Source organism: Thunnus thynnus, chromosome 11, assembly GCF_963924715.1.
Source record: "Thunnus thynnus chromosome 11, fThuThy2.1, whole genome shotgun sequence".
NCBI classification, from domain to species: Eukaryota; Metazoa; Chordata; class Actinopteri; order Scombriformes; family Scombridae; genus Thunnus; species Thunnus thynnus.
Genome location: NC_089527.1, coordinates 16,682,867 through 16,702,293, shown reverse-complemented (window position 1 = coordinate 16,702,293; position 19,427 = coordinate 16,682,867). Strand labels below are relative to the sequence as shown.

General features: G+C 40.9%; 1 protein-coding gene across 5 annotated transcripts in view; it reads left to right on the top strand.

The window, feature by feature from the left end:
- igf2bp2a (insulin-like growth factor 2 mRNA binding protein 2a) overlaps window positions 1–19,427 on the top strand; it is a 69,245-nt gene that overhangs the window by 41,486 nt on the left and 8,332 nt on the right. For 4 of the 5 annotated variants that reach the window (XM_067603408.1, XM_067603406.1, XM_067603407.1 and 1 more), the window contains 12 exons: window positions 610–658; window positions 4,096–4,147; window positions 6,662–6,725; window positions 7,978–8,268; window positions 8,725–8,859; window positions 13,134–13,256; window positions 14,919–15,054; window positions 16,707–16,844; window positions 17,383–17,451; window positions 18,181–18,303; window positions 18,677–18,751; window positions 18,970–19,101. In XM_067603408.1, the coding sequence (XP_067459509.1) occupies window positions 610–658; window positions 4,096–4,147; window positions 6,662–6,725; window positions 7,978–8,268; window positions 8,725–8,859; window positions 13,134–13,256; window positions 14,919–15,054; window positions 16,707–16,844; window positions 17,383–17,451; window positions 18,181–18,303; window positions 18,677–18,751; window positions 18,970–19,101 (1,387 nt within the window). Of the gene's footprint in view, window positions 1–609; window positions 659–2,122; window positions 2,178–4,095; window positions 4,148–6,661; window positions 6,726–7,977; window positions 8,269–8,724; window positions 8,860–13,133; window positions 13,257–14,918; window positions 15,055–16,706; window positions 16,845–17,382; window positions 17,452–18,180; window positions 18,304–18,676; window positions 18,752–18,969; window positions 19,102–19,427 lie in introns of those variants that run through there. The other variant, XM_067603410.1, reaches the window with a different exon arrangement.

The window sequence follows — 19,427 nt, the reverse complement described above, 5'->3', positions numbered from 1 at the left end:
AGCGCAACTTGATTATTTTATCGTGTGAATGTTAAATTCATTTTTATCATTTCTTATTTGTGATTTAAATCACTTCCTTCACAGTTTAGTTTCTTCTTTTCTTTCAGGGACAAATCTTAAATAAAAATATCTTTGTTGTTGCTTTTTTTTTTAGTTGTTAAGTTATGACTGTCAGCGGTGATGGATCATACAAATGTTTTTTTTTCATGTTCTTGTGTCACTCCCACCACTTGTAGTGAGAGTAGTGAGAATTAGCACTTGGAGGGAGGCGTCACTGAAAGTCACTATCTGCCGTGTAATAAACATCCTCATCTACACACCTTTCTGTCTGTCAGTCCTTTGACTTGTGACACTGTCAAATTAACTGTGGGTGTTGTAGAAAGTGAAATCACATCGACTCTGACCGCATTTCTGCCCTCGTTATCGAAATGTCTTTGCGTCTCAGCTGCTGATGCTGCTAATGTGTGTACTGTATATATACTATATACAGTATAAATGTAAAGTTTGGCTTTGCTGTAAACACAACAGATGACTGTAACTCTTAAGTGTCTGTGAGTTTGTGGTTCAGGTCGGTTAAATCCACTCCGTCTGTGTCTCTCATCTCTGCAGGAGTCGGAAGATCCAGATCCGGAACATTCCCCCTCATCTACAGTGGGAGGTCAGTTGTTTGTGTGTGTGTGTGTGTGTGTGTGTGTGTGTGTGTGTGTGTGTGTGGACACTGAACAGCACCAGGTAGTATATAAAACATTTTCCCGAAAATGAGTCACAAGGCTTTATACTGCATTTCTCTCTAGGCTTAACTGTTTGTGTTTATGTGTGTGTGCTTATGTCTACGTCAGTGTTTGTTACTTTGTGGATGACAATGTGAGTGTGCGTCAACATCTGTAGCCTTGCTGGGGACCGAGTTGTTTTTCTCAGTGTGAGTGTCTCCGTCTTCATGCCTGCTGACTCTCTTGTTGCTTTCCACCGTATCAGTAGGTTTTGTCTACAAGCTCCTAGAGAACCCACAAAACTTTCCGGACCATTAAAGGAATTTAAATATCAACTTGGGCAAATCAGCTTCCCTGTTTGTTTGACACATATAAAAAGTCCCAGATTTTATTTTATTCTTTTACATTTCAATGCAACCTGGCAATCCAAAGGTGGCTCATTTCACCGAAAAACAAAAGTTTTTTTTTGGTGGTGGTCATGTTCTCGCAGTTGCTGCTCAGTTATACTGTTTTTACAAAGGAGACGTAGCGTGAGCAGCACGTTTAACAGAGCAGCAGCTTCCATCTGTGTGTCTGCACAGGATGCGTTCAGGCACAGTTAAAGAGTTTAGGTCATCTGTGTTTTGGCAGTGCTCTACGGTGGCCCCCGAGGTGGAAAACACAACAACAAATGCTGCGTTTAAGTTTCTAAAATGTTGTGTTTTCTGTTTTGTTGTTGTGTTTTGCACCTCAGGGCCACCGTAGCACTCAGAGCCCCAACATACAATCACTGTAGTTAAGTGTGTAAAACAGAAGAAAATAGACTAATTTTTATGTGCATATGGTGCAAGCTGCTACATGGCCTGTGTAGACAGTCTTATTGATTAAAATAAAAGTGTATCTGTTCCATCAGACAAACGACATCCAGTAGACTTTCCATTTTTTTCATATCAGTTTTCTCCTATTGCACCAGGTCTTACCTAATTTCAGCAACTCTATTGCAGCCCACAAGAGCTGTGATGGATGAATAAATTGACCCAACAGTGTCTCTATAGATCAATATTTGGAACATGACAGAATACCAAAACTAGTGAAAAAACCTTGATCTCTGAACTGAATTTCTCAACTGTTATCACTAACGTTACTGATGAAACAGCACCAGAAAACTTTAATATTTAAAACACAGTGTTGTGTAATGTCCCTGTATTAAAATATCTTATAATAATGCTTGGAGTTATAGCAGATTCCAATTAAAGTTGAAGTTTACTTTTGGATTACAGCTTTTGTTTGTTTGTAAAGTTCACTGTTCACAGTGACTCCAGGTTTCAGACTTGTCATTTACTAAATCTGGTTGCACCAATTCAGGAATGTCTGAGACTTTGGTTTGTTTTAGTTTCTGTAAATCGGTTGCTAGGAAACATCTGTAGTGCTGTCAAACAATCCAACTTCAAAAAATAACACTTTCCTGACAGTCCTTTGCAGATGCAAGTATGACTTTGTTTTCTTTATATATGTTATGCATACAAGGAGAAATATTTGTTGTTTCAGAATTAGTAGTTGATGGAAGAAGGAAATATCTGATTATGCATTGTTAATGTAATAATTAATAAGCATAAATTGGTGAGGTTTAGAGCTGTTGGTAGGTGTATTTTTTCACTTCAGACACAACCAGGCTATCTTTCCCCCCTTACCTCATGTCTTTATGCTAAGCTAGGCTAATTGCCTTCTATTTCTAGCTCTATACTGCACACACAGACATGAGATCGATCAGGTCATCTAACTCTCAAAAAGAAAGCTATGTTATGTTTCAGAGTATAACTATTAAACTACTGATGTTAAACTATAAACGCATTAAAGCAGCAACAGGTAGATGCACTGGACAGTTAAAACAACAGTAATGTAACAGACTTAAGCCTAATTTAAGAGCTCATAGTTAGTCGCATGCTTTTAGGTCTTTTATTCACTTATAATATATGTCCAGCATCTCAACTCATTTGTTAAAATTGTGTTTTATATGTCTGTTCCTTGACTTCAGCCAGTGTTTATACTAACTTAAGTGTGTATAAATGTTATTTTAATAGATGCAAGTTGGGTAAATGGGTGTTTGTGCGTCTACAGCCCTGTATGGCATTAATAAATGCTAAACTATAAAGGTTAAGTGTCAAATATGATGCCAGTATAATAAAAATGACTAATAATATTTTAAAAACTTACTTCACTCATATATCTGTGTTAATGGTGAACCATGCTAGTAACTCTTTCAATCTTTCATTGACAGTTTCTGTTTGGCAGTGTTTCTGATTTACTACCAATAATCTAAGATAAATGAGTATCTGCTACAGCACTTGCTATTAATTTGAGCTCTTCCTGATTAAACAACAATAAAGTTTTTAGCATTCAAAAAAAGATTTACTAGCTAGTAGTAAGCGTACGTATATCATTGTAACAGTTGTTTTCTCCCATGTACAGCATTCATTTTGTTCAGACTGTAATTACAAGCAGCTGAGGGTAAAAAACTGTTTACGTCAGCCTCCTAGTCGTAATTCAGTTAAAGATATTGGAAATTACTGACAGAAACGATATCTCCCACATAGCGAAAAGAAGTAAAGAAATGTGAACAAACATGACAGTAAAGCCGCCATTGCTAACAGCAGTGAGCATTAAAATAAATTCCCATATTCACTTTAATTCAATTGAATTTGTTTGAATCTGGTTTCTCTTGTTAAAGAAATGATTAAAAAAATGTAATAAAAACAGCTGATTTAGGCTAGCAGTTGGGGTGTAGTGTAACATCTTGGGATAATGTGTGAACAAATGGGAGGTTTTTCTGTTTTCACCCTCTGCTGGCATTGCATGAATGCGGCATCCACCAACACTCTCTTCTAATGTCATCTTTCCAACGTTTTAGCAGTTATTTCACATCTTATTAAGCCAGTAAGTGTTCTTACAGCCGTATCTGAACTACTCATGGCCACTCGACTTACTTCTTTTGTCCATCTGCAAATGTTTACCCACTGGTCTTGTTTGTTGAAACTGAAATATTAAATAAGCAATTTAGCATTTCATTTTTTAAGTTTCCATCCCTGTCTAGACAAGTTGAGTGAATTACACAACATACTCTACAGTACTGTTGAGTAAGGTTATCTTAGAAGGCTGTTTTTTTTTCAAATTAATTTGTAGTATTACAAAAGTCAAAGTGATTTTAAATGAGGTTTTTGTTCTTTCGCAACATAACCCTGAATTTCCAGTTTTTCTTCTACTCTCTTTAATACTACCACTTGCTTCATTGTGTCTTGAACACTGGCCCACATAAGCAGCACCAGACCTGTGCGTATGTGTTTGTGTGTCTGTCCATGTGCTCATGTGTTGTACTTTTTCCTCTAACTCTCTCTCATTTCTCCCCCAGGTTTTGGATGGCCTTCTAGCTCAGTATGGTACTGTAGAAAACGTGGAACAAGGTACAGGACTCTTTTCTTCTTGGGTTTTAGTTGCACATCTCATCATCTGGCTCCAAATGTTCAATGCACATGTGTCTTATTTAGCAACACACAGACCTCCCAGTGAGTCAAGTCTCCCTGTGTGACTTCCTCGTTACCATCAACCCACACACCCATTATCTAAACATAACCCATCTCTGCATATAAATCAGCTTTTATCATCTTGTCTGCGTGCGTGCGTGCGTGCCTGTGTGCACGTGCGTCTCATAAGTTTGACCCGGGGAGCAGAGCGTTTGAATTACACGCAGCCTCTATAATAAGCACTGTGAATTGCCTCGGATCCCCCTTGGCCACAGCGTATGGATTGAAGTGGGCAGACATGGCAGATGTCCAGTAGTAATGTGTCTGTGTGTGTGTGTGTGTTTATGCCTTTATGTGTTTGCGCGTGCGTCAGTTTTGGGGAGGTGCGTCGTGGTAATGGGGGAGGACACTGTAGGCGCCTGTGGCGAGGGTTTTGCAGTGTCTGATGGAGTGTGTGTTTATGTGTGTGTGTGTGTGTGTGTGTGTTTGCGGGGTAGTCAGCAGTAGAGCTATCCGTAGGAACTGTTCCCTGTCTCCACACACGAGTTGTAGAAGCGTACAGCACACACACTCACTCAAATCCTCATACATACACTGACGAGCAGAGTGCCTTTCTGTGCATCTAACCAGCCAAGACCAACTTCCACCCACTGTAGTCATGACAGGTGCTAAAAGAGAAGCCAGGCGCTGCTGTAGAACAGCCTACTTCATCTTTACTGTACCAGACAGCAGCGCGGCATTTCCTCTTCTGTATCCTACAACTCGGTTTTCCGAACGTCACAGTTGCACAGTTTCAGTGTGCAACGAAAGCCTCAAAAGACACGTCTGTCCCCGTCTTAGTCGCTTTCCGTGTCCCTGTCCAACACCCTGTCTGCGCACCTTGTCTGCCTGTCACTTTTTGTGTGCCTGCGCCCGTGCGCTCTGGTTACAGGGTGAGGTTTTGGAGGAGTCCCATGTTCTTGTGTGGCATGGTGAAGGCTGCCGGTGGCGGGGCGGGGCAGAGCTGGCTGTGAGCACCGGGGCCGGGCACCGTGCCAGGCTCTGCCCACTCTCCCTCTCTAAGCCAGCTGGGCGCTCTCACTGGTTTTAACCCTTCCAAACCTGCTGTCCGCCACGCACCAGCAGGTTTGGAAGTTTGCTTTTTCACTGATGGAGCGAATCGCTCCGATGATGCCTCACTTTTCTAAAAAAAAAAAAAAAAAAAAAAAAAAATCTCACAGGAAAAAAAAAAAAGTCCACTCTGAAACTTTTCTTTTTCACTATTTCTGTGATATTGGCAACATACCTCGTATCTCTTGGCTCATTTATTTTGGCGATTGTGTGTTCATGTGTTTAACTTGCCAATTGTTGAGATGGAGTTTATTAGCCTGTTTTTGTTTAACTATCTAAAGCATCTGCAGTAAATGTCTTTTCTGCCAGCTTTGGCACCAATCCTCACAGTCAAAGAGAAAGGGCTTCCTTGTAGACTCATTATTTTGACATTTAGCGGTCACACAAATAGAGATCCACCCTTGAGAAAGCAGAGACGCATTTGTCTCTACTGACAGAGGCCTTGGTAGATCAGAAAGCGTTTCATCAATAAGACATGCTTCATTTCTGAAACCCTTTTCTCTTACTATCACTGTTAGTCTCTCTACAATCAGGTACTGAAAATTACATTCTCTAGAAGATGAAAAGGTTAATTAGATTACATGGGTTGAGCAAACGTGTATATACCACAAAAGTTAATTACACACTTATACCTCATATAAAACAATTTCAAAAAAACATTTAGTATAATAGACAAGTGATTTTCATGCTTGTTCTCATAGACAACAGAGAAAAAAGTTGCAGTTCAGCCTCATTACTCAGAGGCCACTACTTGTGAGATTTGTCCTCACTTTAGGGCTGCAGCTAACTTTTTTCTGTGTTTTAATTGCTTTAACTGTTTTGTCCAAACGACAATCCAAACCTAACATATCCTGTTTATTAAATCATAAGAAATGATTAATTGATTATCAAAATAGATGTCAGTTAATTTCAATCAAATTGACCTCACAGTTCAATCTTTTAAAGCATGTTAAGCACGTTGTTCTTTACTCACTGAGCAGCACAGGACCGCAAATCTTCCCAAGGTGTGTCTGTGTTGTGCATTGCATTGCACTTTTGCGCAGATTACTTGCTTTGTTTAGCCTGTCATGTCAAACTTTAATCTGTTATTGTGCAAGTGGCAGAGAGGCTATTGTGTTAAGCAGCTCCTATCTGTAGAGGCAGCAGCGGGGTCTGGAGGGAAGCCAGTGCGGCGATGACTATAATGGTTTCACACAGACAAGTGGCTCTCTAGGTCACCAGGGGAACCTGGACGCGTGTCTAACTCATCTACAAAGACCTGCTATGTGCATGTGTAAATGTGGCCACACCTTTATTTACTGTATCTCATGTTTTTGTTTTTCTCCGCCTTTCTTTTCTCCACAGTTAACACTGATACAGAAACAGCAGTGGTGAATGTTACGTACGCAACCAAGGAGGAAGCTAAAGAGTAAGCAGCACCAATAATCTCTCTGATGCAGTCGAGTTGCAAGAATAAGGCTCGGGGTACACTTGCTTTTTACCGACGTACATGCACAGACAAGCAGCTGCAACACAATCAGTATTGTCCGCATTGTGTTCTTTGTGTGTACCTGGAGGATTAAAAAGTATATCCACTAGGGTCGGATCAAGGTCAAATCCTCTCTGGCTGACACTGGAAAATCTTTCTCGATTTTGCAGAACGTAAGCATAATTAAAAACGGTGACACCCAAGGAGGCTACTATAATGTTAATGTTGAGATCACAGCAGAAAAAAGAGCAGCAGCAGCAACAAGTTTCTATTAGAGTTTGTTCACATTAAGCCGAGTTTGTTCAGCATTAAAAACGTCTCCAGAGTGGATCAATTTCAAACCGCCAGCCTTTTGGAAAACGATGATGTAATCCTGCCCAGTTGCTGTTGTAGTGCGTCTGGCAGTAAACGTAAGAAGACAACCTTTTGTCGTCTCTCGTTTTCCGTGTGATCACTCATTTCAAATATTTCCAGTCACACGGTGCAGCTGTTGTATGCGGGAATGATTGATGGGTTAAGAGGTAGTACTCTGCGATCCGCAATCAAAACTACTCTGACACCACAAACAGTAAAATATGTAAATGACAAAAACCAAACTGTGAATTCAGCTGTATTAAAACAGGGTACATCACAGCCAGCGTCCTGCCAGGCGTTGGCTTTAGATGAGATTTAGCACTTTACTCTTTGCTCAGATGTTTCTTTAACTTCGTTTTCACACATGAACATAGTTTAAAAAACTAGCCGGCATATTGTGGACATAGTCTTAGTGCTTCTTTAAATTTTTCCACCTTTGTTGCTGTTGCTTGTTCAGAGTGTGCTGCCGACTTTGCTTCAAATCCTTATATACTTCCACTGTTTATGTGCTTAAATGTCTTCATTCCTTATGACGTGCACAGTAAATGCGAGGTAGCCGTCATGTGTACATGTGTCGTTAAAAGCAAGTATATCAGAGACTTGAGAAGAAATCTGATCTTTCATTTAAGACAGTATTTTTTTATTGTATTCATGTATCTATTTATGTGATTTACATCGACTCATCATTATTATGCCGCATACCTCTTATTCTCTTATTCCTTCTTCCCTCTCCTCTTCCTCCTCCTCTTTATGTCTCGTCCTTTGTTCTTCTTCCTTCCTCTCTCCTCATCATCTTCTGCTCCTCTTCCTCCTCCACCTTGTGTTCACTTCCCCCCAGAGCCATTGAGAAGTTGACAGGACACCAGTTTGACGACTACTCCTTCAACGTGTCATATATCATGGACATGGATGCTGCTCCGCCCGTCCAGGCTGCTCGCACACGGCGCGGGGGTCGATCGTCCCGGGACCAGGGCACTCCTCAGCCTGGGCCCTCAGGAGGCTTCGGCGCTCTGCGCCCCCGGCAACACGACTTCCCCCTGCGCATGCTCGTGCCTACTCAGTTCGTGGGAGCCATCATCGGCAAGGAGGGCCTCACCATCAAGAATGTCACCAAACAGACGCAGTCCAAGTAAGATACTCTGATGAAGACTCTCGTTAATCACGCTAAATCTTTCCTGGTGGTTTTTTGTCTTTCCTGCTTTGTTCATGGTCTTTTTAAGTCTCAGACAGCTCTGCTCTAATTTTGTTGAAGCTTGAATTCATAAAAAAAATCAATGAAGTCCAATTGTCTGACGTGGGATTCAAGATAGCTCACAGGAAAAGTTGTGAAATAATATTTGGAAACGAGATGCCCAAATAATGACTGCTTCATGAGTAGAGGATGGCATGTTTACTGCTGCCTTATATTTTCCAGTTTATCTTGATTTGTTTGTTCCCTTTTTGATATCTTTGTTTTTCTTTTCAGCACTGCAATTTTATTTCTCTTTGCTTCTTTCAAATCAATATGCAATGCAAGCAGAGTTGACTTTAATACTCTCTCTGTCTTTATTCCACTCTGTCTATGTCGTGTCCATGCCTCTCCCAGGGTGGACATTCATCGGAAGGAAAATGCAGGTGCGGCAGAAAAGCCCATTACCATCCACTCAACTCCGGAGGGCTGCTCCTCCGCCTGTCGCATGATCCTGGACATCATGCAGAAGGAGGCCAACGAGACCAAGACGTGAGTCGGCACTCAAGCACACGCGAACGTTCCTAAACATGCACATAAACACACTCGAATGTGCTTATCCAGAGCATGTATACACTTCCATGGGGGAGATTAGCTATAATGTGTGCAGCCTGTAATCTCATCCTTTAACCTGCCTGCACACTTTTTAATCTCACTGTGCATTCTCTGGCTTGGACCACTAACACAGTAAACACGGTGTGAACATGTGATCGCAGCTTAGCATTTAAGAAATGAGGTCAACATGTCTAATTGGGCTTGACATTTTTAACAAGATACTGCAGCTTTTAAACTCTTTGAGCTTCATCACCCACCTTTCACACATAATACCCGTGTTTATCTTTGTTTATCACTTTAAATGTATTGTTTGTCAAGGGTTCTGCACTCATTTACATTACTCCCGGTGATGTGTGCACACTACCAGCATTGTTAGAGATATTTGTAGATTTCAGATTGGGTTGCTTATTTTGCCATTTGATTGCACCCGGTGCTTTTGTGTCTTTGTGTGCATTCAAAGACTTCTCATGGCACCAGAGAGTATTTCAGGCTGTTTGATTGGATGAAAATCTTGAGCATTGCTTCTAAATAAAACTTTTCACAACTTGCTGTGATAGAAATCACACTTTGCTTCCTGTCAATCTCCTGACATCCAGAGGAAGTTAGGTCTTAAAACTTTGCGGCCACATTTGTATCTTCTTCTTCTATTGTGTTAAAGTTTGCTAAGGTTGAAAAGAAAACATACACCAGCGTGCATTACACCATGACTCAGAGAAATGTAAACCAGATGTTTGGTTTTTTTAAAATTTTATTTAAATCTTTATTTTATACAGGTAGTCTCATTGAGGTTGAGATCTCTTTTTCAAGAGAGACCTGAGAACAAGAAACACTGAGACAAGCACACAATCAGCAAACAGAAACAACACAATTAAGGTCAGAAGGACGCAATCAACAAACTATAAATAAAAACAGTAACAAGAGTCACAAGAAACATCAGATAGTGAAGCTTTAAAATCTCCAAGGGGAAAGAAATACTCTAGTTTGAAGGCAGTTTGCAGTTCATTCCATGTAAAAGGTATTTAGTACCTGAAACCAGTTCTGCCAACATTAGTGCGAACATATGAGATATTTATAGTTACTGGATCATGCACTGTAATTACATGATTTAAATGAGAGAAGAGATGTTTGGAAGCTTCAACAGTAGAGCTTTATAGATGATTATCATGAGATGATTATTTCTTCTTGTCTGTTAGGGAGTCCATCCAATCTTGTGATACAGAGAACAATGATGAGCATGAAATCTGTCGTTTGTGATAAACAGAGTTTAGCTGCTGGATTGATGATGGGGCAGCATGACAATACAGAATATTGCCATAATCAATTACAAGCATTTAAGTTAACTGCACAGTAGTTTAACGGTTTAAAAAAGACAGATAGCCTTTAACCTCTTCAACTCCCTGAGGATGTCGGCGTCCGCAGGTGACATTACTGTCTTTCAGAGGCTTTTGTGGGCTCAGTTTTAAAGCTTCAGTGAAGATACTGGTATCATATGAAACTAGACGATCTAAGGAATCGACTGGTACTGGATTGGTATTGGATGTGATGCTAGCTCGTCAGGAAGGGGGCTAAATAATGCTCCAAAGTTAGGCTAAATTTTGGTGAGGGAAAAACTGGCATGGCCAGTTGAGGTCACAATAGGTCATTTTATACCACTGACCACTTGCCTCAAGATATCTGAATGAAAATGGGGTGTATGGGTACCCATGAGTCTCCCCTTTACAGACATGCCCACTTTATGCTAATCCCATGCAGTTTTTTGCATGCAGTATGAATGTGTTTTTTGGTATTTTTGTCTATTTTAAAAATGGTGTATTTGAATATTTCTGCATACTGGGATCCCTAAACAGTCTTGGAAATTATATGAATTGGGTATGACTGGAAAGCTCTTTTGGATTCAATGAGTCCAATTGTATTCATGATGTTAATCCCCATAGTAGCCTTTTCATTGTAGTGAGACGATCTTTTGAAAACTGACCTCGCTGTATAAAATGGCCTATTGTGACCTCTAGGATGAAACTAGAGACATAGGGCATTCAGAGGATGTTTGGATTTCCTAGGTATATTATTGACAATAAGGGGCTTTCTAAGCAATTTCCAGACCCCGCTGCTGCCTCTACTTGCCATCCAATCGCTGTAAAATGCAATTCTTACAGAAATCTCCAAATGTCAAAGGTTTTTGATACCAAATCACAGCATAAATTTTTCTATGATGTTCCTCAAGGTCTTGGTGTCTTAATGTAGTATTTTGAAGGGATTTTTGACCATTTTTATCAATTCTGGAGTGGTCAAAAATGGTTGAATTTTGCACCAAATCTGTGTAACAAATGATATCAACCCAAAAATTGCTGCAACGACTTTATAGACATATTTGAGCATATGAATGGCTATCATATACTTCCATTATAATGTTCTAAGCCCATATACACTCTAAACTTTAAAAATTTGAATAGGCGCCTAACCAAAACACACTGTTCATTACAAATTTATTACTAGTAAAACTTGACAAACAGTTTTAAACTGCATGTCAAATTAATCTTCAGGCTCCCAGCTTTCAGATGATGTATACCACTTCTATGTGGCATATAGTGTTGACCTGCCATCTCCCCCTAAACATCCCCTGTTCCCCCCAAAAATGGATCTATGGTAGGAGGGTGGGAGTGGAAGAAGTTAATTCTATACAAGCCTAGTTTAATCTTTAATTTTTGAGTCAAATGTTGAATATGAATCTTGAATGACAGCCATAATGTCAATGTCATAATGTCATAAAGCCATTGTAGATAGTAGTGGGCTGTAGCTTTAAATGCCACCAGTAGTTTCCTTTAAATTGCCTCAACATGGGTGCCACACCTGCAGAAATGAACCTGTCACTTCCGCTTTCCCCACACCCTCTAATTTCACCACATCTAAGGGGCCCAACACCCTGTGAAACCCAAACTACTGAAGTTGGCCTCTAAACTCACAACACTGCCATCTCCCCTTACTTGCCCCACAGCTCACCCCAAACTAATTTCACCCCACAGCCCAGATCCACACTCAAAGATTATAACGTGCTCTGACCTGCCACCCCCTCCCTTATACACACACACACACACACACACACACACACACACACACACCACCACCAGTAGGCCTGTGACCCAGCCCAAAAACAACCACAGCATCTGGTTTCCCTCCACCACAACTTACATTCACACTCACACCCCACAATATAGATTATATCAAAATTATACTAAAAAAAATGCATACACTTATAAATGAATAAATCAGAGATGCTTTATTTTACGGGTTAGTTATTTACTATTTCCTAGAAATTACTGTGTAATTTGGTTCTAATTACAGGGAAAATAGAGTTCTGAGACTGTTGTTTTAGTTATTTTAGTTAGTTGTGTTGCGTTTGAAAGCAGTTGTTGATTTCCAGAGGAATTTCTTTGAAAGAACTGCTCTATTTATCTCAAGTAATTTTCCATTAATAATTCATTCATTTTTATAAACTTTATTCGTTACATTGAATTGTGTGCTTGCCGGACACAGTTTTTACATTTTTGCATTTTCAGCTGACTTTCTGTTGCACAGACTCAGGTGCTTCGTAATCAGTTAGAATAAATGAATTGGAAGTGTACCAGTTGAACGCTGCCACAACTTTGCCTAAAATTTGTGCAGAATTACATTGGTTTTTTTCAGGAGATTTTCAAGGAAACTGATGCAAATGATGAAGAATCAAAACAAGTTTTTTTATCTGATCTTTTTCTTTTGATGAAAAAAATTGATGTGAAATTTGCTTCATTATTTATTGTATTTTTTCTTGCTTATAGGGTCTTATAGGCATATTTTACCCTGTTTTTCTCTTCACATTCTGTTACCAGAAGCACTTTCTGAGCTGTTTTCTTGTTTACTGTAAACCACATTGATCAGTTTATTTTTATAGCAACAACTTTTGGGTGCATGTGGACACAAAATCCGCGTGTGAATACTTAAAGTATTTCATTTTATCCAAAAGACACTGACATCATTTACACACTATTAAACGAAAGGTTTGTGTCTTAACATTGTGCCCTGTGCTTTCAACAGCACTTCATGCTGGGCAGCTATCCACATTCCTGTTCATCCCCATCACACCATAACATTCCTCACACCACATCAGTGACATCCAGCGGAGCTTGTGCCCAGTCATCTTACCTCACGTGTGTGTGTGTGTGTGTGTGTGTATGCAGGACGGAGGACATCCCTCTGAAAATCCTCGCCCACAACAGCCTGGTGGGGCGACTGATTGGGAAGGAGGGCCGCAACCTGAAGAAGATTGAGGAGGAGACAGGGACCAAGATTACCATCTCCTCGTAAGTCGTCTCTCCTGCTACTTTCACACGCGCCCACGGCGCTCCGCAGCTACGCTTCTGGTTGTATTAGCACCTTGAGGAAAACACACACACTCACTAAGTGCTTGTATGACAGTGGCATTGTTGAATAGCAGCAATTATACTTCAAAGTTCAAAGGCAAAGTTTGTACTTAAATTTTACCAATGCACAAATAACAGGCAGTGACTTCAACTTCTTGGCGCCACACCTCTCTCCCTCCGTGCCCATTAGCCTTCGCAGCGTGTGGTTTCACTTAACTGAGTTGTTAGAGAACAAATGTTAAGAGTTGATTACAGCTCCTTCACTCCAGAACATGATATTAGTAAGGTGGTGATTACACCCCATTTAACGGACTGTGCTCACCAGCCCTCGTTCATTTAGGGCTAATGAATTGCTCTGTCTCTGTGAGCTCTGAGGGCATAATGAGCCTTGAGAAAGAGACAGAGTGGAGGAGAAAGAAGAAGCGGGAAGGAGATGGTCCTTCTAAGAAGAGGCAGACAGTACGTACAATTTTCACGGCTCGGTGAAATCCTTTTGGAGTGTTCTCCACGTCCACAGACACTGAGCAGAGAATAAACTGGTTCTGCTACAAAGGCCCAAAGGTGTTGTTTGTTTGAACTTTCAGCCAAAGTAGTTTATGGAGCCATCATGTACTTTATAGAGTCGTTAAAAAAGATTTAGTTTAGATATGACTGATGTGCTCAGTAGCGCTGTTTTCAGCTCACCTGCTCTCTGAGGCTCCTGCAAAGGTGAGGGGAAAAAAGATCAAGGTGAGCATCATCATTCGTGATTTGAAAAATATGTGTCTCGCAAAAGGCTTAAAACTTTTTTGAACCTAACTGTGGTTAAATCCAGAGAGATTGAGCTGTGATTCAGCTGTTACACAAAATTAAGAGATCAAGCTAAATGTTTTGCAGCAGTGTTTTTACACTCTATTGCCTCTTTTACCCTAGTTTTTCTATTCAGAAAATAATAGGCAAGGATATGTGACTCCATTTTATCTGTATATGCACATCACTGTGTTGCATCTTGACCTTCATCACGGTTAGTGGTTGTGAAATTTCTTCTGCGGCTCTGGAGAAGACTTTGTCAAGTCTGAGGAAATAATCCTGATGATGTCATCTGGTTTATCTAAATTTGGTCTTGGAGACTTTTTTTTTTTTTTCCCGGAAAGCCCGTGTTACAAATTGGAGGTGTGGAGTTTAAAAGAACCAGGAAGGGAGGGTCTAATGAAAGATGCCATTGAGTTGCATTATGGGAAGTGTAGGATCCAGGCTTTTTTGAGCTTGACTCATACTAGAGAGCTTAAAGTCAGGATTTTGACCACTCTCTCTCTTTTATTGTGAGTTGTTAAACTTTATGGAAGTGTAATACTAAATTACCAGAATTCTGTCATCAGCAGATGGTTTTTCTGATTTCCTAAGAAAATAATTTTACCGTCAGCTTTGACAGCAATGATACAACCTACAGTAACACTTGAGTGAGATAAGCACAAACACAGGAAATCCAATTAAAATCTGCTGCCCTTCTGAGAAAATATGTGAGCAGAATATGACTGTGCCTGTTCTCTGTGTTTGTATTTGCATAATGGGAGTACTTATTTGTGTGTGTGTGTGTGTGTTTGTGTGTGATCTCCCTTGCAGGTTACAAGACTTAACCATTTACAACCCTGAGAGGACCATCACGGTGAAGGGCAGCTTGGAGGCGTGTTGTAAAGCCGAGGCGGAGATCATGAAGAAACTGAGGGAAGCCTACGAGAATGACATTGCTGCTATAAATGTAAGCCGAACTCAAAGGTTACCATCTGCAGGCCTTTTAAAAGTCTCATCTGTGTGTGTTTGTGTGTGTGTGTGTTTAGGGTAATGATCTCAGGTTGACTCACATAGACTGACAGGTGAACAACAGAGTGGAGTGATGATACACAGGAGGATGATATCGCCCTCCCATTCACACATATCACGACCAGCGTTAGTAATACCGGTTGTTGTATGCTTAGTAAATGGATAACAGTAAACAATCACCAAATAGCTCATCAGTGACTCGAGTGTGTGAGCGCTGCGTGTCTGCGTACGTGTGTGCCTGTTTCACAGAGCCTCTGACTCACACTCACTTCCCCCCCGCTGTGTGTCTGCTGTAACACACTGCGTTTCCCAGCATCCGTCTGATATCTGTAGGCTGCTCCCTCACCCAGCTCCTCTTTCACACTGCCCTGATGACATCACCGGTGCCGCAGCCAGAGAGGTCAACTTCAGAGGAGGAGAGATAGTGACGATATCACACACACCGCACGCTCTCCGTCGCAGTGACACACAGATGAGATTCAGAATCACTGTCGCTTCTCAGACTACAACCGCTTATTCTCCGTTAATTGCATGCACGCTGCCAATTTTCTCCCTAATTTTCGACGATCCGAATGCCGGCTTGGAAATAATCATCAAGAGGTATCACACAGCATGCAGTCAAATTGTGCTGGCTGGTGTGAGCGGTCCTGGCACCTGTTGGGACCGTGTGTCTACACAGTAAGCGGTTAGGGCCATCTAGCGTGACACCGTGGACATTACACAAAACTTTGAAAAGTAACAAGGAAGTGAAAGGAGACAGCGTGTTGTCGGCCATGAAAACCAGAATAGCTGACTGAAATATTTTTGTCATGCACATACACAGCACACACACAAGTATAAATAATGCAGTTAGAGGTACAGTAGTAAAGGATCTACTCACCTAACTAGGGCTACAACTCATTTTCATTATCTATGGATTATTTTCTTGATAAATTGATCAAAAATTTGGTCTATAAAATATTAGAAAAAGATGAAAAATGCCTCTAAATACTTGTGTTGTCTGAATAAGAATCCAAAACCCCAATATTTTCAATTTAACATAACAAAAACGTCTGATAAACTGGAACTAGAGAATGTTTGGTGTATTTTCTCGATTGAGTTGAATGGCTGCAGCTTTTCACCTTAAATTTAGTCGGACACATTCATTTCTTTTCTCTCCTTGAAGGTGATGTAAGAGGAAAACATTAAAAGCAAGATTTATGTTTGTTTCTGTGACCTCAGTTTGTTGTCAGATTAAATAAAGGACAGTTAAAGAATTAAGGCCCTTAGGGTGTTATTTTTTTTTTTTTTAAAAAAGAAGTAAAAAAGAATATGCTCACCTAGAAGGAGTGATGCGTTTTTTTCCGCATTTACTCTTCACTTCTTATCAGCGGTAGAAGTTGAGCTCACTGCAGATAAAACTATAGTAGTCAGCGTCCTCTTGCAACAGAAAGGATAACTCATGGATGCCTGTGGATGTAAAACCCATTTTAAAATCAGTTTAAACTAATCCACTGCTGTGTCTAATTTATCTCTATAGTTTGTCATGAAGTCTTCCCCACTTTTCTTGTAGTTTTCAGCCCGTATCTAAAATCTGTCTCTCCTCAACAGCAACAGGCCAACCTTATCCCAGGCTTGAACCTGAACGCTCTGGGCATCTTCTCCTCTGGTCTGCCGGTGCTGCCCCCTGCTGCTGGACCACGCGGTGCAGTGACCCCTGTGGCACCAGCAGGATACAACCCATTCTTAGTGAGTACACGCTCCTTTTTCACACACGACCTCTGCACACACAACCATAAAAGGTGAGAGGGAAAAAAGATAAAGAATACCTCATTTGGAAGTCGAGTGTTGGTTTTATTCACCCAGCAAAGCAACGCACAATCCCTGAAGGAATTAGTTTTGACTTGATAAAGCAATTTGTTTCCAACACATAGTAAACCGGGTGCCCCTGAAATGCTTTTTGAAAAAACAATAGTGTGATGACTTCTTGCATGATGTTACACACAGTTTGAAACAACCAGAATTCCCCCATCTTCTCCAGAGATGAGTCAGTTTGTCTGTAAATCAAAGTCTCCACTCATAGCCTGAGGCAAGCCAAAGTGGTGTGAGACACAGTGTGAGAATGTATTTGCGTGCTTCCTAGTCAAGAAAGTTAGAGTGTGATTCACTCAGAGTTTATGCCCTGAAATTCCCCTAATAGGAGCTCCAGTTGTGTACGTGCGTGTGTGAATGAATGTGTGTTAGTATGAGCGCCATCTGATCGGTCTGCTTGTCACTTCACTTTCAGAGTCACTCTTCACATCTCAGTGGCCTGTACGGGGTTCCTCCAGCAAGTGCCATCCCCCACCAGCACTCAGTATGTTCCCTTAAATCTGCACTACAGTCAATGTTGCCGTGGTGATTGGAGACTCTCCTGCTCACTTCTTGTGTTTTGTGTTGCTAGATGATTATTTTGAATAGTAGAGGGCAATTTGAAAGCCATGTTTTTTTCCACACAAGCTTAGGAAAAGTTATCTTCCCTGTGTGTGGCAAGGGAGAACTCCTACAAGACTCCTGCGAAAAGATATAAGACTAATAGAGAGGGAGACATAAATAACAGACCATGACAACCTCTCAGTCAGCGTCTAGCGTTGGACAGTGAGTCGAACATTCCTGCGTACCATCACCCATTCACCAGAACACCACAAATATTTCTGGATGGGGACTTTTCAGCCTAGAGTTGTCCTGTGGCTCGTAAAAATTCACTTTATAAACCTCAAGTACATGAGTGTTACCATGCTAAGAAAAACAAAAACACAGGGCAACCATTGGCCCTAATAGGAAATATTCCATTCAGACGCAGCCAAAGTGGGATGTTTACCCAAAGCGCAAACCCTCGAAGAGAGTTCAATTTAGCTTTGCTTGCATGTGGTGTCATCGTTCTCGGCTGCTCTTCAAGTATCTGACAAGTTAAATCAAGTGTTTGTCTCTGTTCTGTTGTCAGTGCATGCATGTTTGCCACCGTCAGCAGTAGAGTAAAAGTGTAGTAAAACATCTTTTTACTGTGTGGTTATGTTGATTTTTTTTGTGTGTGTGTTTTTTTTAGCAACAGGCTCCAGAACAGGAGGTCGTCTACCTCTTTATTCCAACTCAGGCAGTCGGAGCTCTGATTGGCAAGAAGGGCCAGCACATCAAACAACTTGCCCACTTTGCTGGAGCTTCCATTAAGGTGGGTTTGTCAGCGTGTGTCAGTAAAGTGCTCACTTCAGCGAGAAGGGGAGGGAGGTGGTCAAACCCTCTCTGATCAACGTGTAGGGTTGAGTCCACAAATACGGGTTAAATGCATTTTTCAAAGCCTCAAATCGAGCGTTAAGGTGAAGTTATCAAGTTGGCAGACCACACCGGAGGTTATTCATGGTCCATCTAGGGAGGTGGGACAGCTGGTCAGTGGTTTTTTGTAACGTAATTTAAGGCGTTTTAAGAATTTGCTGGCTTCTCAGATGATGCAGCCGTTAAATGCATTACAACAGAACAAGCTCAACAGCTTTCGACCAAATGTTGTCCTTATTTGTCTCCATAACTCCTCTCTGTGTGTATGTCAGATCGCCCCAGCTGAGAGCCCAGATGTTACTGAGAGGATGGTTATCATTACTGGAACCCCAGAGGCTCAGTTTAAGGTAAAAATACCATGAATGTGCGCATGAATGTTTGTTAAAAATGACAGTTTTATACTGAAATTGTATTCATACATTTTTGAGGATGAAATTGCTGCTTGAAATTCATAAACATCTTTTCAAAAATCATCCGTTCTGTATTCTAGTAAACAGCAGTGGATCATTGTGTATCCCCATTTTCCCCAGTCTCTCCTTGCCTCATACCCTCCTCTGTATTCCAGGCCCAAGGTCGGATATTTGGAAAGCTGAAAGAGGAGAACTTCTTCTCAGCGAAGGAAGAGGTCAAACTGGAGACGCACATCAAGGTTCCCTCGACTGCAGCTGGCAGGGTCATCGGTAAAGGCGGCAAGACGGTGAGTTGATGCACAGGAGAGAAAATGAACTGAATTACGGTTAAGGTCGGAAGTCTTTTGGGAGTAATTTTGAAAGTCTGTTATTTTACTCTGACATAAACAGATACTTTTTATATCAAAAGGGGCAATTTTACATCTCCATAATAATTAGATGTGTTTGGTCAAAGGTAAAAAAATTAGTCAGCAAGGAGAGAAACCTGTTCTTTGTGCAATTTATTTTTACATTTCCACTTCCCACCTACTGTAGTCTGAACTCTGTTCTTTTGGAAAATATCAGTTTTAACGACATTTTCTTTTTTAAACTAGAAACCTTTTACTGAGATGAG